A 25,229-nucleotide genomic window follows, 5' to 3' on the forward strand; every position below is an offset into this window, starting at 1 on the left:
TAGAAGAAGAATCTTGTCTATACATTATCTTTTGCTAATTATTTGTGACTGATATGCATTACTCTCCTCATTTGTGACATTGTAGATTAGCAGCACTGATTTACGACAGACCCCAGGACCATGGGTTCCAATGCTTTGTGGGGCTGTGTGTTATTTCCTGCACTACATACACTGGGGGAAGAAAATGGTCACACCAATTAAACAATTGCTGAGCAATGAAAGAAAGGAAATAAAAATATTTAAATAACGTACCATTTATTTAGATTGTCAAATAAAATAAGCAGCTGATTGAACTAATTCACTTCACTTTTTGGAGCACAAAACCTGAATATTTTCACACGTAATTGTAGCTTTTTTTCAAATGTAATTTGAGACTATAAACCCCCATTTACTAGCCCGTTTTAACCCCTACACACTGCTCAAATGCTCTGTGCATCCCTCTTGCACAGAAGGGGTTCATGTTTATTTTGATCTGTTTTGCAAACGCAATACTACGATTTACAATCACACTTAAGAGATGGATAACACAAATTAACGTGCATTATAGCATTTTTGTAGTGCAGAATTCACATTTAAAAAATGAAACCAAACATTTTATTTTACACTAGCAATAAATCAATATAGAAAAAAAAGCAGCATTGCAGATTTAACCAAAATCCTAACATGGTATGAGATGGGCTTACAAGGCAAGTTTTAAAAGTTACAAATTTCACATGGAAGTTACTCGGAGAATCCACCAATAAATTGATACTTATAAAATACTCTCCTCCTAAATGTAAGGTTCTGTGGCTCCGACTTCTATGGATGTGGTATAAATAGCATAGGACATGGAAATCCTTTCCATTTGTAACACACACCTTTCTAGTGGCAAGAACGTTTGTGAACCTCTTAAAATTTTCATACATTTCAAACCTAAAATGTTATTAGATCTTGATAAAGATAACCAGAACAAATTACACAAAAACATGATTTTTTTCAACATTTAGCCACAAATGATTCCCCATTCAATATCCACGTGTGAAAAAAGTATGTGAACCTTTAGATTTAGTACATGGTGGCCATCCCTTGAACAGAAATGACTTAAACTAAGCGTTTCCTGGAACTGCTGCTCAGGCGCTCACAGCGGTTGAGGAATTTTGGCCCATTCCTTCTTACAGAACTGCTTCAACTCTGACATTAGAGGGGTTCCTTGAATGGACAGCTTGCTTCAGGTCCAGCACAACATTTTGATGGGGTTTAGGTTCAAACTTTGACTAGGCCATTCTAAAACGTGGAATTTATCCATCTGCAACCATTCTTTTGTAGATCGGCTTGTATGTTAAGAATCATTGTGTTCCCTAATGACCCACTTTCGGTTCAGCTCCAGTTCAGACGGCCTGACATTCTCCTCTAGAATGTCATGATACGATGCAGAATCAATGGTTGTGTCGACGATGGCAAGCCATCCAGGTCCTGACACAGGAAAGCATGAACACCATTCTTGATCAATCTTATTATGATAGTTGAATCATGAACACTCACATTAGCCTAGGTGAGTGTCCTGTAGATCCTTGGATGTTACTTTGTGAATTCCTGGATTAGTTGCTGTTTTTTTCTTGGATAGATTTTGGTAGGACGACCACTCCTGGGTAGCGACTGCGGTCTTGAACTTTCACCATTTGTAGACTGTCTGACAGTGGATTGGTGGGGCTTCAAATGCTTAGAAGTGGTTTTGGAAACCTTTCTAGATTGATGAGCATCAATAACTGCTTTTCTGAGGCCCTCAGAGATTTGTTTTGATCATGGCATGACATGTTTCCAAACACCTTATGGTGAAGACCAAACACAAAAAGTTTCTCATCTTTATATAGGGTCGTAGTAATTATCCACTTTAATTTAGCTAATAAAATCAGGATTTCACTTACTTTTGCACATACCCTGACAAATTCATACACTATTTTGTTTCAAAAGACATGGAATTGATAGATAGATATATCTATCCTATCTATCGCCTAGTGGATACTTATGAAAAAAATGGTTTTAATTCAAGAAGGTCGACATGGAAAAACTATGGAATTTCCGTAAATAGCATTGGGGTTTACAAACTCTCGTAATAAATAATAATAAAAAAAAATTATATATCTATATTAATAGTACATTTGGCATATAAACCTGAAACACTGTTCTAAATCCAAAAATCGCAGTAACAGTTAATTTTTTTCACTCTAAACTATTCAAATAAGGGTGCGTTTTTAAAAGCCGTATGATGTAATAAAAAACGACTAGGGTTTTGATCAAACATAACACATAGCTTGCAAACATATTCATGTTTCAACAGTGTTACAATTTATTAACAGCTTCAAAACTGGAAAGGACCTTAAAGAGGCAATCCAAGCAGTATCCTGTGTTTTTTTATTATTATTTAAATAAATAAGTTCTGTAGCATGAAATAATTACAGCATTTTGTTTTATTATTCAACTCTTAATGCCATGTGTAATGAGTTGCAATATACTGAGCATCCCTTCATTTCTATAGCAGGCTTTAGCCCACCTCCCAGCAGCTTAAGCCGCAAACTGTAATAGATAATGTTATATTATTAAGATAAGGATACATTGTAGCTGCTGAGTTACACTGACTGAAGGATTGATTGAAACTGGAAGGCAGCCATTTAGTGAACCCTGGGGAGGAGGATTTTTGCTGATCAATCACAGGAGAACAAAATTGATCGGCAGCTTAGGTAATTAGTTTTCAATCAAAGGCTGTATATATTAAACCAAAAGCAAATATATATATTGTTTTCGTTTTAAGTGCGGCTTGGATTGCCTCGTAAATGTAGTGCACAGCAACACTTCCCACATTACTTCAGCACTGAAGGTATGAAGGGTAAAATATTATTAAATATTATACTCTGTGCAAAGTTAACACGTTACGCACTGAAACGTATTTAGTTTCACAGCGCATGAACATAACGGTTTTGTAATCAAAAGTAACAGTACCACTTGTGCTAGTGGAAAGCTTTCACCGTTTTGTTAATTGAAAACAAGAAAATACACTGCATACAAGTGCTTTAAAATAGATATGCCATGCAACATATCAAACATATAAATCAATAATAGGATATTTTTTTAAGGCCATGCAGGGTCACTTGAGTCCAGTGCTAAGCAGATAGTTCAGAAGCAGAATATCTTTGGCTTCTTTTTGCAGCTGTTTCACTGGAAGACCGCTTTATTCTTAGCATGATTCTTTAGTCTAGATCAGTGTTTTTCAACATCTTGGGTTTCACGGGCATCCCTAAAGGGTTCTCTGCAGTTTACTGGTAATTTGAAAATTGTACCAAATACAGAAGAATTGACAATGCATCTGTTCTCAGATGTGCTATTTGTGAAATTCTAAGGAACCCCAACCCCCTCTATTTAATTATAGGGTTCCTTAACCAAAGAAAGGTTACAAAATACACTGCCCTAGCTACAATAGCCATGTTGCATAATAGAACCAAGAGCTGCAATAAAGTGTGTAAAAACTTGCAAAAATTCAACTCCTAATCCCTTTCTTGAGTTTACTGTACCCATTACTGACCTGTAGCATTAAAATATGTTTCTGCTGTAGCATAAACAGTATGAAATTCCAAGCAAAACTGGGATATGTTGCGATATAAGGCTGCAAAGTGGGGAACATGTCAATTAAAAATAGAAAGAAAATTCCCACATTTGGATAGACAACAAAAATACATACATTTTAAATGAAAGGTAGAGTAGTTTTTCAGATAATCCAAGTAAATAGTAGCCATTTACTAAACTCAGGACCAAAACATCAGGATCAGAAACATAAGGTACAAGTGTTGCACTACACAAGTGTACATTAAAGCAGGGGTGCGCAGAGATTTTCTGGGGAAGGGGCACGGCGCTTACAGAGGCCCCGCTCTCTTCGCCAAGGCATTTAAATTAAATGCCTGTATGGCGCACGCGAGGCCTCTGTAACCTCCCTTACCTGGTCTCCGGCTGCTTCCAGCGACGCGTCACCATGGTAAAGCGGCGTCAGGACGTTGTCACATCATTAGACGCTGGACACCTGGTAAGGGGGAGGGTGAGGCGCGAGCAGGGGGGTGCAGACTGAAAAGTTTGAGCACCCCTGCATTGAAGGACAAGAATAAAATGTAATGCCATTTTTAAACCCCTTCAGTACCTTGAAACGTTTCCGAGCTTATTATAATAGAAAACACAGCAACAGGTCTGAAACAGACACCCCCCATACAAACAATAATAATGACACGTTTTATATCATTTTTCCATCATTTACCTTATGCCTCAATTCTGGAGTTCAGATTGAGATTACATTTCCTTGCCCCGTTTCCACAGAAAAACAGGAAATACCTTTCCCCTTGGCATGGATACTGAGGCTTGCTCAGGTGACAATGCACAATGAAAGGAAATTAAAGTCTGTTAAACCTAACTCTGGTTTATGATATTAAGGGGAGGGGGAAGGGGGGGGACCACACACACACACAAAGAAATAAATAGAAATAAATGGTTTCCCTTCATTGCAAACCTGAAGGATCTAAAGTTCAGAGGCAATGGTCTTTCAGAGGCAATAGGTCCCGTACAGACTTGAGAAGGTGGTTTAAAGGTGATGCCGGGACTCACTGTATGTCCTGCACCGATGATTGGGTTCAAAGCATCCAAATTCAATTGCTGCGGAACGTGGTCATGTCCTTTGGCTCGCTGCTTGGCACACACCAGTCATCGGCTTCGTGGTTTGTTTTATAATGTCTCCAAGCAGATTTATTATAAACAGGGAGACGCTCTATTGACTCTGTTGATAAAGCCTGGTTGTGTAAAGCAAAAAATAAATTTAAAAATCATTGTGCATTAGCAGCAACATCACACATTTGATTGAAGAATTATTCTTTGGTCAAGTTTAGTATTTGGGATCTTGCATCCTTCATGAAGGTCACTTGAGATATTTTTGTACACTCTGTACGTGACCAGCCAAATGTGTCTTCTTACCGGATAGTAGATAGATTTTTTTTTTTTAGAGGGACCAGGACTCCATTATAACTAGAATAATTAGCCAGTAATGCAACATAAGGATTCCTATATATTACAATTATAGCTAAGATTTAAAAAAACAAAACAAAAAAAACCCCACAACAATATAAATATATATTCATGTTCAGAGGTGCGAGTTTCGTGGTCTCTCCCTCTGGTTGTTGTTTAAAACTTAGAATGCCAATTATTCTGGCTAATAACCATACAAGGGAGCACTATAAAACAAGTCATTATAATGACTTGTTTTATAGTGCTCCCTTGTATGGTTATTAGCCAGAATAATTGGCATTCTAAGTTTTAAACAACAACCAGAGGGAGAGACCACGAAACTCGCACCTCTGAACATGAATATATATTTATATTGTTGTGGGGTTTTTTTTGTTTTGTTTTTTTAAATCTTAGCTATAATTGTAATATTGATGCTCAACAAAAGGGTGCTTATTTGTAAATACCCAGAAACCTTGACTGTGGTCTATCAACTGTGACAATGAGACAAAGCTGGTTTTGGAAACCAGTGGAAGAAATATAAATGTACTCTTGTTATTTTTTGACTTTATAGTATTTAGTGGGCTTTTTTCATCCATCACAACCTAAAGATATATCAGTTTATGACTTTATGAAATACTATGTATACAATCATTTTCATACAGCTGGCATAAAGGAGCAGGCCCACCAAGCATCTTTACCATGAGTGCCTCATAATGAAGCCAGACATACAAAGCAATGTGTCAAAATTAGCCCTTTCATTTTGTACCTTGATGTATATCGCAGCATCAGTGCCGTATCCCTCCAAGGAATACAGTTTCAAATCTCCTTGAAAGTACTGAGCGTAAAGACGTGATATTGGCAATCCGTACCCAAATCCAGCCTGTTTAAGGCAAATAAACAGATAATTCAAATCACATCATAAAACAAATCAATTAGAAGTCAAAGATAAAATAAAAAAAATGGCCAGTCATATCAAACATTGCACGAAAACAATTTTCTGTACCAATTACAACTAGAGAAATTTTAAACATAAGTTTGGAAATCTACGTGACATGGACCTGTAGCATATTTTCACTGAGAAAATACAAAATTATAGATTACTTTTTTCCCCTCTGTCCAGAAGGCACATTATATATATAAAAATATAAAATAAGAAACCCACCACACATTGAAAGTCATCATCCTTATATGATGAAATATAAATAACTGTTCCAATTAAACAGTACACATACATGTATTTGCATGGGATTCTTTGAATAATAGCTGAAGAACCATGCACTACTGCCTCAATAGATACTTATATTGTGTTACTTGAATATTGTTGAGGTGATATTGTGCAGGTTTATATCAGGTTACTGTATAGTAAAAGCCACATGCCCAATTATTGTAAAATAAACTAAGGGCTTTTAGAAGTCTGGCAACTATTATTCATTACTCCTTGAATATAAGGTCATCATTATAGATAATAATTCTGTTACATAGGATATCACGAGTGAAGGTCATTTATTTAAGTCTGGTAGCAGCTATGAAGTAAAATACAGTAAACCATTATTATAAATGACCTATATACATGGTACAAGCTCATATTTTAGTGAATTACAAACAATCATGTGATGGAATGTCCACCTTTGGACAGAGTATAGAATGCATCCTCCTAGAGCAGAGGTGCTCAACTCTCCAGCACCCCCAAGCCCAACTGAGTCGCTGATTGAGCCATCTGTGCTGAAGCAGGCATATCCTGAAGAACTGACCTGTTGGTCAGTGGGGGCCTTGAGAACTGGTGTTGATCACCTGTGACCTAGAGGATTTAACCCAACCACCAACAGTGCCAATGAGTCATCAGTGGGGACTCATTGAGACAGCTGAATCCTAGTGTAAAACAGACTGCGGGTTTCACAAGTTTAAGAGAAAGGTATGTAATAATATAGCTTCAATATACATGCTTCAAGTAGTCGCCCCACAGGCTGCATATGAACAATGGCTGGTAAGTAGCTTAGCCCTCGATTCCATGAAAGAATAACAAAAATGTATGTTATATGCAGTGTTAAGAAAGTTATCAAAAGAAGAAGAAAAGAAAAAAGGAAGACGACCTACCAGCGGTGTCGCACGGGAAGTCTCAACTCGAGGAAGTGGTGCTGTGGAATACATATAGTTGAATAATCTATCGATTTTCCTTAGGGGTACACCTCCACCACGATCACTCATCTGTAATGCAGCAGAAAGAGCATTTCATACAATGTACAAATTAGCATTATTTCACTATTGTGCTTTTGTGTTTTATAAACTACATGGCCTACTGCCAATTTAGGTTCTGGGGGCAATTACCCATTACAGGGAAAGTCCTGCCCAAGGCATGTGAACCTAGAACAGTTTCATATTTAATAGGTTTAACCTGATTGTTAGTTCACCGACACCATCATTTTTTTAAAATAATTCCATGGTAAACAAAAGCTTTGGAAGTTTTTACAATCTTCAGCGTTTGGTGAGAAGACTGTTTGCCAGTTATCAATATTGTTCGCATGTTTGCAAAGCAATTGTGCTTATCCATTTGACTTATGATGGCAGAGCAGAAGTAGCTGAAACGCTTGAATCCAGTGACCCAGACCAGACGCGATACGTATTTATTCATCAGAAGACACAATAATTCAAGACAGAAGCAATTCAAGTGTCTTACTTGTTTCTAAACAAGCAAACTTTAATGAACTGTTTACAATTTTTTGCCCTGCGAAGTTGAGCTCCCCTTCAAGTAGTAATAAGACTTCAGGAGACATAACTGAAGTACAGATGTCGGGACCTCAAGTACTCCAACAAAACATAGCAGGAAGACCATCTTGATGTTACTAACATTTCCTCCAAAAGGGATCTTCGATGAATCTTGTTTACTTGTACAAGCACACAGCTGTTCTATTGAGTAAGAATGCAATACATCGACACATACTGGCAGAAAACTACCCATTTGAGTTTTCCCAATTTGTGAGCTTGTTCACATACCATTTTTGTTTTGTTTGTTTTTTAGACGGAATGCCACATTTGATATCCTAGAATGGCATATCAGAGAAACTAGGTACATCTATTCGTCCCTATTCCACTGTTATTTTTCTTTGCTGCCCTGTTCTGCACAGCGTCATCTGTTGAAGATGAGTGCCCAATAACTTTTGGCATTGAGATTACTTGCACATTCTACCTTCTCACACTCTTCCCATTACTTTATAAGGGCTTTACTTGGCAATTCCATGTCAACCATCAGGCCTACTTAAGCATTTAGTTCCCTTAAGTCTGCTTAGAGACAATTGGCCAATACCTGCAACATAAATTCTCTGTATTAAGGCTAAAATATTGGGCGATTTTTTTTTTTTTTTAATAAAAATTCCCTAGTTTTTCAAATTACAGTTTATTTTCTCCACTCATTACTCAAAGCAACTCTTTAGAAATTAGAGTAATCTTAAATAATCTAAGTATTTTATGCTGCTATTAAATTTTGGTACCCTACATGTTTAACCAAGTTAATCTGGTATTACTTGATTACGAAGGAGCATAGACAAACATTTTTCCTTTCTTTAAATGCATAATGTAAAAATTTAATAACCTTTACTGTTAAATCCTCGCTGCCGAAAGCCACACGCACTTGGATGGGAGGGTAAATCCCATTATCTGCATTGAATTCCATGGTAGCTCTCATTGCATTCTGAAAAAAGTAACAAGATGTTTTACTCATTTGCAATCCCATATGGAAACCAATATTATGCTATATGACAATGAGTCATTAGTAAAATAACAAACGGTCAAGTATTTGAACTTTTTTAAAATATTATACAGCCGTATGACATGACTTTGCTTAATCTTAAATTCCATGATCTGAAGTTGAGACATGTTACACTTGGCAAAAAAATGGACAATTATGTAATAGTCTACAAATCAATACAAGAGATTTGTAGGTTGAAAAACCACAACATAATCCAAAATGCCCAAACAATACAGAAACATGCAAGGAATAATTATGTATAGGGGGAAAATTAGACCTCCCTCAGCATCCTATGCTGAAGACTCTAAATGATGTCCCTTTCCGCGAGGGAGACTCCAGTCACCAGAAGGTGACGAGCAGTTCCTTGGTGCGAGCAAGGGAGCAGTGCAATGGCGGCCCATGGATGAGCTCCATCACCAGAGGACAACGGGAGCGACTCCATAGGTAACAGAGATGGTGCCACTGCTACTTAAGCCAAGATGTGCATTGATGCATATTTAACTCAAATATTAATAGCCTAAAAACCTAAACAAAGATTGTGCTTCACTGAATTTCCGGCAGTGAAATGTAAAACTTAAAGAGGTCTTGCAGATTTGGCACAGTGATTTCTAACGATCCCATCTACTTGCACATTATCTCAAATGCTCCTTTTTGGTTATTTGACATCTGCATTTCTTCCAATTTAAAAAAAACAAAAAAAAAAAAAAACCACCTGGTAAATTGGAATGAATTACTTGATTAGTCAAACTGTTTTCTCCCATATATATATTAAAAAAAATAATTAAAAAAAAAAAAAAAAAAAAAAAAAAAAACACGACACCAGTAAACTATTTAAAATGACAGATGTGACAAAACAGACAGAACAATCTGTCATAACGTTACATGCAACATATATTCCTCTTTTTGACAAATCTATAAACCCATAACACAAACCTTGAAAAGTTCAAAAACCATGTGATACAGATGGGACGGCACATACACCACCTGAATAGGCTGTCCTGGCGTTTTCGCTAGGAATATAGAAAGCAAAATAAATAAAATGGACATCATGACCTCTCACAAGTCATGCCGCTTATTCTGCAACGCGCCAAAGAGCAGCAAACACCACCAATCTCTTCAAAAACACACTGCTTTGGACATTGATTGGACTATGAGCTAAAAGCTAGGTACTGTACAATGTTCAGATAATTGCACTTAACCAAGCATTATTTTTATACAGCAAGTATACCCTGGTTAAATAAAGTCAAGTACAGCAGAATAAATGCCAGACTATAGAGCATACAATCTGATTACTAAAGCTAAACACTTGCCCATGATCAAAGAAACTGGTTCTCAAACAAACTTCCTTATTGTCCTTTTCTTGCAATATCTACATACTGTTTGTTAACAAGACACGTCTCCAAAGAGTGTGAGAGTTTCTTACATAGAAGAAATGCATCACAATCTCTCAATGTTCTCCAATGAATTATTTGACTGGCCACCACTCGTGCTCTTTGCCTCTCCTCCGAAAAGATGAATGTCTCGTTCTCTGGCAAGAGGATGTCACAGAATAACCCACTAACAAAAAGGACCAGCCTCCGACAAGCGGTCCACAGCCCCAAATGCTTTCCCACGGTCACTGCTTGAGTAGTGGCAGTGGGAACCAGTGAGCCTGTCTTTCAGCTTCATTAAAATGTAAGCTTTTCAACATTCAACCATCAAATCAATGCTCTACTACACACCCTGGAAGTCCTACCCAGAACAAATAACAATCTGGACACTTACCGTTAAATTCAGTGAGTTCTAATTCTGGGGAGTTCATGTAATACAAGTCACACAGTTGCTTTGCATTTTCATAGCCATCTAAAAATAAATAAATTCACAAGAGAAAAAGGAAACACTTGGATTTAACATTACATACCATATAGACAAAATACTAGATGTATTAAATCTTTCTCGCTCTTTGTTTAGGTTACTTACAATTGTAGATAATGATATATTCTTCAAAATTCCTCAGCCCCAGTCCTCAAGACCCCACCCCTCTCCAAACAGGTCAGCTTTTAAGGATATCCCAGTTTCAGCACAGGCGACTCAACTCAATGATTGAGCCACCTGTGCTGAAGCAGGGTGCCATCTGTACTGAAGCAGGGAAAACGTGACCTGTTCTGGGTTATTGAGGACTGGAGTTGAGAAGCCCTGGGTTAGCATATAAATGGTGTAATTCACAGTACAGGACACGCGACTGCCTTGTATCTGGGTTTGACATCCTAGGAAGAGTATTTAATACCAACAGAACACGTGCAGTACAACGTGAGCATTATTCTAATGGGCAACAGGCCCCTCCGTCTCCTTCACAAAGTGACCTTCACACAAGAATGGCCTCGAGTCATAGCAAGCAGTTAATCATTTCTCACTGCATGGCATGTAGGGACTGAGGAAGGACACACTCACATGTCAATCATCCATCAGATCATTTCTTTTTTTTAAACAAGCTTCGTTCAGTTTGATTTTTATTTTCTTGTGGGGGAGGCGAGCATATCTTGGCTGCCCCATCCTTCTTGCTCCGGCTTCTAAGACAAATGGCATTAATGAAGCAGTGTTTACAGTGCACGACTTGTGCTCTTGCTTGGCAGTTGTTCTTGGCTTGAAATACTCTTCTGTAAAGTCCGGCATGCTCTGGTTGAAATCCAGCTTTTGGCAGCACCAGTGACTTAAATTAACCACTTAACTGTCAGAGTTATCAGCACGTGTAGAGAGGAGACACCTCAATGGTAGGTGCTATGAAACCCTAGACTGATGTGTTGGAGTTGTCAGTAATGCAAAATGCCTTAGAAAACACTGCTACAGAGAAGGCAAACATTATTATTTTTTTAATCAACTTGTAATGCAAGGTTGTTACCCTTAAAGTGAAACCTACTGGAGAGATGGTCCCTTTCATTGCAGATAAATTGCCAATGAGAGCTGTGCAGTTGATGTCATGAAGTAGCAGAACCCAAACATTTTCTACTTTGTTCAGAAAGGGAAGAAAGCCTTTATTAAATCAACATTTGTCAACATTTGACAAAAGCCTCAGGAAACGAGACTTCAATAAGATTAATCACTGACAAAACAGACTAAAAACATTTCCTAAATGCTTGTCAACTAGTGGTCTAAAACCTAAAGGCTCGGAAAGCCTCAGAATATGGTTCCTAAAAGGATAACCAACATTCATGCCCCTTCCGCCCTGCTTTTTTTTTAATCAAAAAGGGTAATTAATGCATAAATTGGAAAATGTATAAAAAAAATTGTCCAAATATTTTAAACCTGTGAAAATAATTTGAAGGCGATAAGACCTGCAAACCTCTCCAGAAGGGGATCAATCATAAATATTACCTTTAACAACATCAACAACGTTGCAGGTTGGATCAATGCTGCCAATGTGCTTTGGATGAGCTGGGTTCAATTTCACTTTCCCACCAAAGAGCAAAGCTGAAATTCAAACAAATGCAGTCCAGATCAACCCACAGGAACACACGTTTGTGAAATTAAATATGATCAAATCTCCTTTTCCACCCAAGTGACAACTTGGTTTATTGACCTGAACTGGATATATATAGATATATAGATAGATTTTTTTTAAAACAAGTTGTGGGAAATTAATGCAGCAATCCAACTACATTTTGGATTATTATTCCTAATTGGAGAAGGCTGGGCCTCTGGAGCCGAATTGTGCTATTCTCATTGGGATTAACTGGCAAACTCTCAGTTTCTCATAAAGCTATCTTTTTTACTATTCCCTTTTGGGAAATCAAAAACAGCCACCGGGTCAGCCCAACCCCCACGTGCCAATAAGAAGCTGTGACGTCAGTTCATTGAAGACTCCAGTGGCCATCTTTGAATTCTCTTTCTTTCTACCGGCAAATTATAAAAAGGTACATTTTTTGGTAACCAAGGCACGGGTGGAGGGGGGGGGGAGGGGAGATCCCTGGAGTTGAGAATAGTGGTTCCGATTACCCGGGGACCAGGGGGGTGGGGGGGGACAGTTTTTCAGGATCTCTACTTCAGCACAGCTGGCTCAATTAGTGGCTCAGTCATACTGAGCCACTAATTGAGCCAGATGTGCTAAAGTGGGGATTATCCTGAAAACCAGGCCTGTTTGTGTCCCTCGAGGACTGGAGTTGTGCAGGCCTGCTCTAAAGCAACACTAATTCCTCATCCTTCCTTTCCCTGTATGGGAAGGGACAGAGGTATTAGAATGCAAGATAAAAGATGGCAGCTTCTGACCCAACATTACAATTCTTAATAACCAGCCAAGAAAAAGAAAAAAAGCCAACACAAGCAACAATTGTATTTCCCAAATGCATACCACACCTACACAAACCATGACATGAATGCACTTAATGTGAACATTAATTTGACTTGTGGTTGCTACAATAAAAATATAAATATTTTAGATTATTCATTTCTCACCTTACAATCCTTTTTAAAATCGGGGGATGAGGAATGGCATGTTTTATTTTCTTTTGAACATACAGAAGTCAAGTCTACGATGCAGCATACAGACAACAGTAACAACGCATCTCAGAAAATTCTGGAGGTTTAAATATTGTTCATATATTTCACCCTTGCCACATACAGGCATTTTTGCAACATAAAATCTGTAAGTGTCACCTAACAGATATTTGTACACAAGCTTCATATCATCCTTTTTATGCATTGCGATGAATACAATTTTAACTAACGAAGTTCTTCATTAACGTACCCATGATACTTACTGTGCTGATTAAGCAGCATCCTAATTGAAATGCGACTCATATAGAACCGATCCAAGAAATACTGCACATTCTGTGACGTTACTGGATCAACCCCAAAGCTGTCTTTATATTCAATGACTCCCTGAGCCATGGTTTGAATTACATCATTGTGCCGATTCCTGATGGTTATCACTGTATCTGTAAAACTTTGCAAAAAAGCAAAACGCAAAGTGTAACCAGATCGGAAAGCCAACAGACTCCTTAATGCTTAAAACAGCGCACACACACACACAATTTTGGAAAGAATACAGGAACTATTCCTTTGTAGATTTGTATGCAGAATTTGTAAAAAATAAAAAATAATAATAAATCCTACTTGTATCGGGACAACAATCAGTTATAGTCCAATATATATGTATCAGTGATCCCAGATAAGCTTAGAGAGCACTTCAGCCAACAGTTGCATTTACTAGGTTAATGTTTTTTTGGTCTTGATGCCACAAAGTTGTAGGTGTGTGTGGTTATCGAAGCGTAGCCACATACTACATACAGCTCATGAACATTTATAGAAGATTCTCAAATATAAACTACTCTTAAAAACAGTTCAGTAAAACAAAATCTCAGTACTCAAAAGCTTGTACTCTAATGTGTGGATATGGTGTGAATAAGTTAAACACAGACAGGGTCTAGATGGGTGTTAACCCCTCTTTCACCCACTGTGTCTACCAGCGCTCTAACTAGCAGAATAATTAAACATATACATACATTTGTCGCATAAAATGATAAGGAATAACACACTACTAACAACAGTTACCTATAAAAAATGAATCAAAAAAATAATAAAAATGAATCAATACTTAAATTGGAAGAATTCCAAAAAGTGTGTGTCCCAACATATGAAGTCCGTTCACAAGAAATATGGGTATGCTGCAGGAGCTTCCAAAGATCTGCTCCATAACATCTCGCCATTGTGGATGCAAAGTCACCATGGAAGCTCCTGCTGTCATTGACAGTTTTAACACTCACGCCAAGGTGCAGTTTGAGGCCTTAATAAGTTTGGGGCCCCCACAGGGGCCCAGGAAGACTCTCTACTGCCTGGGGCCTGTCAAACAGTTTTGTTAGCAATGATCCAGGAGTAGGCAATAAGATTAATTAGTGGTTCACAGAACAAAATATTTTCTAGCAGGGGGTGCATAGTGTATAGAAGGCTGGGAACAACTGATTTTTGCAGAACTCACTTCCTGACGGACTCTGGATCCTCTGCATTTTTGTCCTTAAAATTAACGATTTCTTGGAAGCTCTGCACATACCTGCAACACATGTAAACATTTAAATATTTTAATCCTCCTTTCATTTTTAAACTAGAGGAAGGACACAGACCCAGAAATTAGAAGGGGAAATACATGTTTCAAAAAGCCAATTACTGGTATTTTTTATAGTACAGAGTGATAAAGAGTTTTATAATCCAATTAAATCATTATTATTGGCTGCAAAACCAAGGCAAATGTGTGGCTAAAACTGTACCAGATTTCCCAAAGAAACAACAAACAACAACAACGTGGTGTTTTCTGCTTTAATAATTATGGTGCAGTTTATGTGCTGCACTTTTGCGATGGTTGTAGAGCCAAAAGATTGATCTATAGCTCACTTTGACCCATAATCACTAAAGGGTGTCCAGCTTTAACGCCTATTTATTTTAACAGGAGCTAGGTTGTTTTAAAGCATAGCACCCTTCAATGAATATATTGATTGGCTTCATCTACCAGTTAGACTGCCACAATCACCAAGTATGTGTTCTACAGCACAGGAAATAAAATCAGTGGAAATGTAATGTAATAAACTTACCGGGAAGAGGCGGCCTGGGAACAAGTATACGAAACATGGGGAGAATGGCGCTCAGGGTACTTACTGACACTGCTATTCGTCTGCAGTTTCATAGAAGGCAATGGAATCAAACAGTTTGGGGCTTTTCACTGCTAGGATGTATTTAAATAATACATTTCCTCAGAATCATTCCCTGTAGAATGTCATGAGTGTTATTAATATATCGCTCCCTGCCACACACACACACACACACACACCTTAAGTCATTACCTAGCCATTAATGCCCAAGGTGTGTGTGTGTGTGTGTGTGTGTGTGTGTGTGTATATATATATATATATGTATATGTGTGTGTGTGCATATGTATATGTGTGTATGTCGCAGTGTGACGAAACGCGTAGGGCTGGTGACATCATCGCGTATGTGTTTGTGTTACTGGGAGTTGCTGGCGTCCTTGCGCTCTGGCTGGCGGCATTTTCAAGAGCTAATAACTGCTACATGACTACATGAGGGAGCGAAGGGCGTGAAGGCATTGAATGCCTTTCTATCTTGCTGCCAACTCGTTATAGGAGTTCGTGGTGGCTCTGGGCTTTCTACATCTACTCTGCTTATGGGGACTCCACCTACCACCGCAGATGACCACAATTAGAGATTTCTCTCCCACGAATAGTTCTATTTAAAATCCTGTAAGTGCACATTCTTATGGGTTGTTGATTTTTAAATAAATGTACCTATTTTTTATTCCGTTACGTGCTATGGAGCTTGGGCTTTTGTTTGTTTTTTGTCCATGTATATGTGTGTGTATATGTATGTGTGTATGTGTGTGTGTGTGCGTGTGTGTGTGTATATGTATGTATGTGTGTGTGTGTGTGCGTGTGCGTGCGTGTGTGCGTGTGCGTGTGCGCATATGTATATGTGTGTGTGTGCATATGTATGTGTGTGTGTGTGTGTGTGCATATGTATGTGTGTGTGTGCATATGTATGTGTGTGTGCATATGCATATGTGTGTGTGTGCATATGCATATGTGTGTGTGTGCATATGTATGTGTGTGTGTGTGTGTGTGCATATGTATGTGTGTGTGTGTGTGTGTGTGTGTGTGTGTGTGTGTGCATATGTATGTGTGTGTGTGTGTGTGTGCATATGTATGTGTGTGTGTGTGTGTGTGCATATGTATGTGTGTGTGTGTGTGTGCATATGTATGTGTGTGTGTGTGCATATGTATGTGTGTGTGTGTGCATATGTATGTGTGTGTGCATATGTATATGTGTGTGTGTGCATATGTATATGTGTGTGTGTGTGTGTGTGCATATGTATGTGTGTGTGTGCATATGTATGTGTGTGTGTGTGTGTGCATATGTATGTGTGTGTGTGTGTGTGTGTGTGCATATGTATGTGTGTGCATATGTATGTGTGTGTGTGTGCATATGTATGTGTGTGTGTGTGTGTGCATATGTATGTGTGTGTGTGTGCATATGTATGTGTGTGTGTGTGCGCATATGTATGTGTGTGTGTGTGCATATGTATGTGTGTGTGCATATGTATGTGTGTGTGTGCATATGTATGTGTGTGTGTGCATATGTATGTGTGTGTGTGCATATGTATATGTATGTGTGTGCGTGTGTGTGCGCGCATATGTATATATGTGTGTGTGTGCGCGCGCGCGTGTGCATATGTATATGTGTGTGTGTGTGTGTGTGTGCATGTATGTGTGTGTGCGTGTGTGTGTGTGTGTGTGTGTGTGTGTGTGTGCGCATATATGTGTGCGTGCATATGTGTGTGTGTGTGTGTGTGTGTGTGTGTGTGTGTGTGCATATATGTGTGCGTGCATATGTGTGTGCGTGCATGTGTGCATATGTGCGCATATGTGTGTGTGTGCATATGTGCGCATGTGTGTGTGCATATATGTGTGTGCGTGTGTGTGCGCATATATGTGTGCATGTATGTGCATGTGTGCATGCGTGTGCCTATGTGCGTGCGTGCGCCTATGTGTGTGCGTGCGCATATGTGTGCGTGCGCATATGTGCATGCGCATATGTGTGTGAGTGCGCATGCATATGTGCGTGCGTGCGCATGCATATGTGCGTGCGTGCGCATGCATATGTGCGTGCGTGCGCATGCATATGTGCGTGCGTGCGCATGCATATGTGCGTGCGTGCGCATGCATATGTGCGTGCGTGCGCATGCATATGTGCGTGCGTGCGCATGCATATGTGCGCGCGTGCGCATGCATATGTGCGCGCGTGCGCATGCATATGTGCGCGCGTGCGCATGCATATGTGCGCGCGTGCGCATGCATATGTGCGTGCGCATGCATATGTGCGTGCGTACGCATGCATATGTGCGTGCGCATGCATGCATATGTGCGTGCGCATGCATATGTGCGTGCGCATGCATATGTGCGTGCGTGCGCATGCATATGTGCGTGCGTGCGCATGCATATGTGCGTGCGTGCGCATGCATATGTGCGTGCGTGCGTGCGCACGCATATGTGCGTGCGTGCGTGCGCACGCATATGTGCGTGCGTGCGCACGCATATGTGCGTGCGTGCGCGCGCATATGTGCGTGCGTGCGCACGCATATGTGCGTGCGTGCGCACGCATATGTGCGTGCGTGCGCATGCATATGTGCGTGCGCATGCATATGTGCGTGCGCATGCATTTGTGCGTGCGTGCGCATGCATTTGTGCGTGCGTGCGCATTTGCGCGTGCGTGCGCATTTGTGCGTGCGCTTGCATATGTGCGTGCGCATATGTGCGTGCGTGCGCATATGTGCGTGCGTGCGCATATGTGCGTGCGCGCGCATATGTGCGTGCGTGCGCATGTGTGTGCGCATGTGTGTATGTGTGTGCTTTTGATAAAGCGTGGGTTGCCACGTGAAACGTGTCAGAGTGATCTTTTTGCTGTTTTTAATGTGCCTACAATACATTTTTGCACCTAGTTCTTGGCAGCATTTGGTCAGAGTTTTTCTTCAGCAGCAAATGCACCGCCGTTCTTTCCACTTTGTTTGCAGATACTCCTGGGTAGGAGCACGCCGACAGGACCAGGAAATCCCACAAGGTCAGCAGTGAGTAACTCACAATTTGTTACTTCATTTATGTGATCAGTCCATCATTTACCACCCAGATCACCACATAAGATATACCTATTATAGGCTAGTGGTGTGTGCATGGGTTGTGTTTAAGGATTATTACAATTGGACATTTGGATTCCTGTGTCTTATAAACTGTCTATTGCAATGAAGATAATGATGATTTATACCAAGGCATAGTCTTCTCCTGGCAAGCATCACAAGGGGGGTACCCCTTTTCCTTTTGTACATATGTGTGTGTGTGCGTGTGTGCATATGTGCGTGTGTGCATATGTGCGTGTGTGCATGTGCGCGTGTGCGTGCATATGCGCGTGTGCGTGCATATGTGCGTGTGCGTGCATATGTGCGTGCATATGTGTGTGTGCACGCTTCTGTGTGCGCGCATGTGTGTGTGCGCATGTGCGTGTGCATCTAATATATTTCAACCTTAACATATGTAAAATGGCGTCTGAAAGTACATTTCTCTTGGTACTTGCAGGAAGCATCCTTACCAACTCTGCACTAGCTTGATGGAAGGCATCTTTAGAAGGTTGTCTGGAAGCAGATTGATTTCTTTCATTATATTTGCTAGCCTTACAGGTAACTCCTGCCGCAGAAATATAAATGATGTCTTTTCACATGCATTTACTGAACCTGGGATAGAAAAAGAAAATATGTGTTAAGGACAAAAAGTGCCAGTGTCACTAAAACGACGATTAAAGGTAAAGCTTGCTCTCGCATAAATATTTCTCCACCACACTGTTGGAGGATTTTGCAATGAAGTGAGAGATCTGGGTAAAAATGTGAAATTGAGAAGAAAAGATATTTAGGTTAACTAAGAAATGCTGCACATATAACCACTTAAGTGTCAAGAGACTGAAGATTAACACATTGCTGGCCTTTGACACTGCGCGGCCATGACATCACGCGTCTGGTTGGCCCGATTGGCTAAAATGCTTCAGTTACGTGGCAAACGCTCGGCCACTGCGCCAAGACAAAAATCTTTCTGCCGGCGCGCGGCGGCAGTGACTGGGGCCTGCCCCATAAAGGGTCGCATCTTGTTCGCGCCGAGCAGCAGGTACGAGGCCGTAGGCCTCGGCCAAGCTTCCCGCTGGCGTGCTGAGGCTCAGGGAAAGCAGGTGCTTTCCCTGGCCTTGCGGGTGCTTTCCCTGCACGCCGTCAGGGGGCGGGCCAGTGACGTCACGGAGCTGGTTCGCCCTCATTGGGCGAACCGTTCACGTGACCGGCCCTGCGCTCCGGCAAGCGGGGAAATTTTAAATTTCCCTAAGACCTACGCTTCCGCGCGCTTGCGGAAGCGTAGACGAACCCCTACAAAAGCCACTCTAATTGCGGCTGTAGGGGCTCAGTGCTGAGCGGAAGCGCGCCTCCGCCAGCAAGCAACAACCATGGACGAGGCCTTAATCACCATACAGCATTGGCTCAACAGATAGCAACATATGTGAAATACTTCCAACTTCAGTAACAGCCTTTTTGAAGTCTACTGGGGGAATCACTAAGGCTGCAGTCCCAGTCACTGCTACAGCGCACACCTCGGCGTGCGCTGTGCGTGTAAGCACCGCCCCTCAATGGGGCTGGGCCCAGTACTCACCTTCCCGCTGGTGCAGCCGCGCTGTACTCGCAGTTTTTTTTTTTAACTCAATGGAATGGAGTTCAGAACTGGCGACAGAGGCATGGCCACGCCCCCGTCGGCGGTTCCCCCAATGAGGACGAACCAGCCGCGTGAGGTCATGGCCACGCCCCCGCAAAACCCCAACTACACCCCCTCGCTTCGCAATCTCCCTCTATGCCTAAAAGACCGCAGATCGCGGGTAGCGCTGTGCACGCGCCGCCCCCCCCCCCTGCCGGGCACGCGTGTCAGTGATCACTGCGACCGCAGCCTAAGCTCTTGATAGTGTTATTGCACACCGATCATGTGTTAACTGCCATTGTAGGCTAAACAAGGGGTGCGCAAACTTTTCAGTCTGCACCACCCTGCCTGCTTTCCCTCCTTACCTTGCCCTGAGCGTCAAATGACGCCACAGGATCATGTGACCCCACAGCGTCATGACGGTGCGCCGAAGACACGGTAAGGGAAATTGCAAAGGCCTCACACGATCCCCCGGCATTTAATTTAAATACTTTAGGGGAGAGTGCGGGGCCTCTGTTACCCCAGTGCCCCCCCTGGAACATCTTGCACCCCCCTGGGCTAAACGGTTAGAAATTTCGGGCATTATTGAAATCTCTGCTTTCTGATTGGTCAAAATTCTGGGCCATTATCTATTCAGTAATGGCCCAGAATGTTGTCAAGTTTTCTAGCAAAATCAGCTTTGAGTTCACATACACACCGCGTCAGGGGGGAGAGGTGTGTTATGTGGGTGTAGAGGGGGGGGGGCTCTGCAGAGTGTGTAGAGGGAGCGAGGGAGAGGGGCTCTGCAGAGTGTGTGTGTAGAGGGAGCGAGAGAGAGAGGGAGCGAGCGAGACTTTAGTGTTTCCAATTTCATTTTAATACACAAGTACAATAAAAGCTTAAGAAAATGTAGAATGTTGATAAAAATCAATATGACTACAGGTGTGTCTTTTTTTGTGATTTGTTTTTTTTAAATGCCTACATTAGCCTATAATGGTAATAATCCCCTCAGAATAGGGCATGATTGGCCAGTAAAGCCCTGTTTTTAGGGGATTACTGAATTAAAGTCAATGGCAGTTAACGTAGGATTAGTGCGTGATAACCCATATGGGAGCATAATAAATTCTGATGTGTGATGTAATTCAAATAGACAACATAGTGCCCAGCATGTAAAAGCTCCTCATCAGAGATAGTTAGCAGATATAGAATGGAGCTCTGCAAAGCCGCAGTTTCGCTTAATGTCAATATTGTTTTCTTAAATAATTAGAAGTGCGAGGTCCGCCCGAACTCAACGGCCGTGACGGGGGAGGGGGGGGGGCGTGACGGGGGAGGGGGGGGGGGGGCGTGACGGGGGAGGGGGGGGGGCGTGACGGGGAGGGGGGGGGGGGCGTGACGGGGGAGGGGGGGGGGGCGTGACGGGGGAGGGGAGGGCGTGACGGGGGAGGGGGGGCGTGACGGGGGAGGGGGGGCGTGACGGGGGAGGGGGGGGGGGGCGTGACGGGGGAGGGGGGGGCGTGACGGGGGAGGGGGGGGGGCGTGACGGGGGAGGGGGGGGGCGTGACGGGGGAGGGGGGGGGCGTGACGGGGAGGGGGGGGCGTGACGGGGGAGGGGGGGGCGTGACGGGGGAGGGGGGGGCGTGACGGGGGAGGGGGGGGGGCGTGACGGGGGAGGGGGGGGCGTGACGGGGGAGGGGGGGGGCGTGACGGGGGAGGGGGGGGGCGTGACGGGGGAGGGGGGGCGTGACGGGGGAGGGGGGGGCGTGACGGGGGAGGGGGGGCGTGACGGGGGAGGGGGGGCGTGACGGGGGAGGGGGGGGCGTGACGGGGGAGGGGGGGGCGTGACGGGGGAGGGGGGGGCGTGACGGGGGAGGGGGGGCGTGACGGGGGAGGGGGGGGGGCGTGACGGGGGAGGGGGGGGGGCGTGACGGGGGAGGGGGGGGGCGTGACGGGGGAGGGGGGGGCGTGACGAGGGAGGGCCGCAGCATCACCCGGCAGGTTCGCCCTCATTGGCTGAACCGCCGGGGGGCGTGGCTTAGCGCTCCGTCGCGACTCCTGATCACAATTCTCTTGCGAGCAGGAGTTACTGTCGGCAGAGCACAGCGCGCCCCCACCCCCCCCTCGCAGCGGTCCCGGTCCCATTGTGCAGCGGCTATTGTCCCTGCAGCGTCCTCAACAGCGGGCGCTGCAGTAGCCAGTGGGGACCTGGCCTTAAGCCGCTCTCATTGCGGCTGCAGGGGCTCACTGCCAAGTGTGAGCACGGAGGGCAAGGAGAAAAAGCACCAACGAGCCTCCTACAAATAGAATGGAAAACCACCCTGTGTAGGGAGCGTCATACATCATAACGACGTATATAAATTAACGGCAGCCAAGAACCGCCTGGCCCCATTTTCTGCAGCTTTCCCTTTATTCATGGCTGGCTGACATTTGTACTTCTCAGAACACCCAACTCACCGAAATCCAGGAACTGCTTCATAGACAGGGGGGACGGGGAGAACTTGGAGTAGAAATCCACCAGACTGGGGGTGGTGGAGGGGAGAGGGGCGCTCCGCATCAGCGCCCTAAGCAGTCGCATTTTGGACCGGATCGTGTCCCCTGGAGGGTTACTGCTGTTCGGGAGGGGACATGTCCTGTCAGCACCGATGACTGGAGCCCCCTTTTTCACGGTCCCATTTCCTTATGGCGCAACCGCGACTCGCAGAGTGATCGCACCCCCAGTCGTGAGAGTGATCGCAACCCCAGTCGTTGTCGTCCCCCGAGCCGTTCTGTGTCTCGCGCTGAACGTTCCGTATGCCCTCGCGCTCGACAACTCCCTCCGCCAATCACAAAGGCTGGAGAACACCGATAAGTGGGCGGGGCTTTCTCGAATAAACAACGGCGCAATGTTCATGTCCGTTAACTGCTTCGCCGCTGCAAATTAACCTATCCGGTTTTCAGGTTTTAAAGTCGTCATTAAGCAGCCCTTTAAAAAAAAAAAAAACTCCCCCTGGTGCGGGAGGGGTTAAGGTCATGAGTCAAGGTTGAGGGTGGGGCATTTAGAGACCGAAGCCTGACAGCAAAGAGCGGGGGAGAGCGCCCTCTACTGTGCGGGAGCGCAAGAGTAACTGAGCCTGTCCAATGTTACAGAGTTTGGCTGTTAACATTGAACGCTATTTGCTAAGCAACAATGGGGAAAGGTAGGGTTACAGAGTTGTCTGAGATGGGGGGAGAGGGGTGAGGAGAGGAGAGGGGTGAGGAGAGGAGAGGGGTGAGGAGAGAGGGGGGTGGGAGGAGAGGAGAGAGGGGGGTGGGAGGAGAGGAGAGAGGGGGGTGGGGGGGAGAGGAGAGAGGGGGTGGGGGGGGGAGAGGAGAGAGGGGGTGGGGGGGAGAGGAGAGAGGGGGTGGGGGGGAGAGGAGAGAGGGGGTGGGGGTGAGGAGAGAGGGGGTGAGGAGAGAGGGGGTGAGGAGAGGGGGGTGAGGAGAGGGGGTGAGGAGAGGGGAGAGAGAGGGGGTGAGGATAGGGGAGGAGAGGGGAGGAGGGGGGGAGGAGGGGGGGAGGAGGGGGGGAGGAGGGGGGGGAGGAGGGGGGGGAGGAGAGGGGAGGAGGGGGGGGAGGAGAGGGGAGGAGGGGGGGGAGGAGAGGGGAGAGGGGGGGGAGGAGAGGGAGGAGGGGGGGGAGGAGAGGGAGGAGGGGGAGGAGAGGGAGGAGAGGGAGGAGAGAGGGAGGAGGGGGAGGGGGGGAGGAGAGGAGAGGGGAGGGGGGGAGGAGAGGAGAGGGAGGGGGGGGAGGAGAGGAGAGGGAGGGGGAGAGAGGAGAGGGGGGGGAGGAGAGGGGAGGGGGGGGAGAGGGGAGGGGGGGGAGGGGAGGAGAGGGGAGGAGAGGGGAGGAGAGGGGAGGAGGGAGAGGGGAGGAGAGGGAGGAGGGGGAGGGGGGGAGGAGAGGGAGGAGGGGAGGGGGGAGGAGAGGGAGGAGGGGGAGGGGGGGAGGAGAGGAGAGGGGAGGGGGGGGAGGGGAGGGGGGGAGGGGAGGAGGGGGAGGGGAGGAGGGGGAGGGGAGGGGGGAGAGGGGGAGGGGAGGGAGGGGGGAGGGGGAGGGGAGGGAGGGGGGAGGGAGGGGGGAGGGGGAGGGGGGAGGGGAGAGGGGGAGGGGAGGGGGGAGAGGGGAGGGGAGGGAGGGGAGAGGGGGAGGGGAGGGAGGGGAGGGAGGGGGGAGGGGAGGAGGAGGGGGAGGTTAGGGGGGAGGGGGAGGTTAGGGGGGAGGGGGAGGTTAGGGGGGAGGGGGAGGGGAGGGAGGGGGGGAGGGGAGGAGGAGGGGGAGGTTAGGGGGGAGGGGGAGGTTAGGGGGGAGGGGAGGGAGGAGGGGGAGGGGAGGAGGGAGGAGGGGGAGGGGAAGAGGGGAGGGGGGAGGAGGAGGGGGAGGGAGGGGAGGACGATGGAGGGGAAGAGGGGAGGAGAGGAGGGGGAGGGGGGAGGAGAGGAGGGGGAGGGGGGAGGGAGGAGGGGAGGGGGGAGGAGGAGGGGGAGGGGGGAGGGGAGGAGGGGGAGGGGGGAGGGGGGGGGGAGGAGGGGGAGGGGGGAGGGAGGAGAGGAGGGGGAGGGGAGGAGGGGGGAGGGGGGGAAGGGGAGGGGGGAGGGGAGGGGGGGAGGGGGGAGGGGAGGGGGGGAGGGGAGGGGGAGGGAGGGGGGGGAGGGAGGGGAGGGGGGGGAGGGAGGGGGAGGGGGGGGGAGGGGGGGAGGGAGGGGAGGGGGGGAGGGAGGGGGAAGGGGGGGAGGGAGGGGGAGGGGAGGGGGAGGGGGGGGGAGGGGAGGGGAGGGGGGGGAGGGGAGGGGGGGAGGGGAGGGGAGGGGGGGGGGAGGGGAGGGAGGGGGGGAGGGAGGGGAGGGGGGGAGGGGGGAAGGGGGAGGGAGGGGGGGGAGAGGAGGGGAGAGGTGGAGGGGAGGAGGGGGACGGGGGGAGGGGAGGAGGGGGAGGAGAGGAGAGGAGGGAGAGGAGAGGAGGGGGAAGGGAGGTGGGGGAGGGAATGGAGGAGGGGGAGGGGAGGGGGGAGGGGAGAGGGAGAGGGGGAGGGGAGAGGAGGGGGGAGGGAGGGGGGGAGGAGGGGAGGGGGGAGGGGAGGGGGAGGGTGAGGGGGAGGGAGGAGAGGGAGGGGGAGGGAGGAGGGAGGAGGGGAGGGGGAGGAGGTGGAGGTGAGGGAGGTGGGGAGGGGGTGGAGGGAGGAGGGAGGGAGGGGTGGGAGGAGAGGGAGGGGGAGGAGGAGAGGGAGGGGGGG

The 25,229-nt window shown here is 45.7% G+C and overlaps 1 protein-coding gene across 1 annotated transcript; it reads right to left on the reverse strand.

Annotated features, from left to right (window-relative positions):
• Window positions 1-238: 238 nt before the first annotated feature.
• On the reverse strand, window positions 239-22,953 carry PDK1 (pyruvate dehydrogenase kinase 1). The gene is made up of 11 exons (XM_075609065.1): window positions 22,435-22,953; window positions 18,869-19,010; window positions 14,706-14,777; window positions 13,489-13,673; window positions 12,107-12,202; window positions 10,520-10,597; window positions 9,689-9,765; window positions 8,600-8,698; window positions 7,108-7,218; window positions 5,780-5,893; window positions 239-4,802 (listed from the first exon to the last, which is right to left on the reverse strand). Exons 1-11 carry the CDS (start codon window positions 22,553-22,555, stop codon window positions 4,662-4,664), a joined length of 1,236 nt encoding a protein of 411 aa, XP_075465180.1. The 5' UTR covers window positions 22,556-22,953; the 3' UTR covers window positions 239-4,661.
• Window positions 22,954-25,229: the final 2,276 nt, after the last annotated feature.

The sequence above is a fragment of the Ascaphus truei genome, chromosome 7, assembly GCF_040206685.1.
Source record: "Ascaphus truei isolate aAscTru1 chromosome 7, aAscTru1.hap1, whole genome shotgun sequence".
Lineage (NCBI taxonomy): Eukaryota > Metazoa > Chordata > Amphibia > Anura > Ascaphidae > Ascaphus > Ascaphus truei.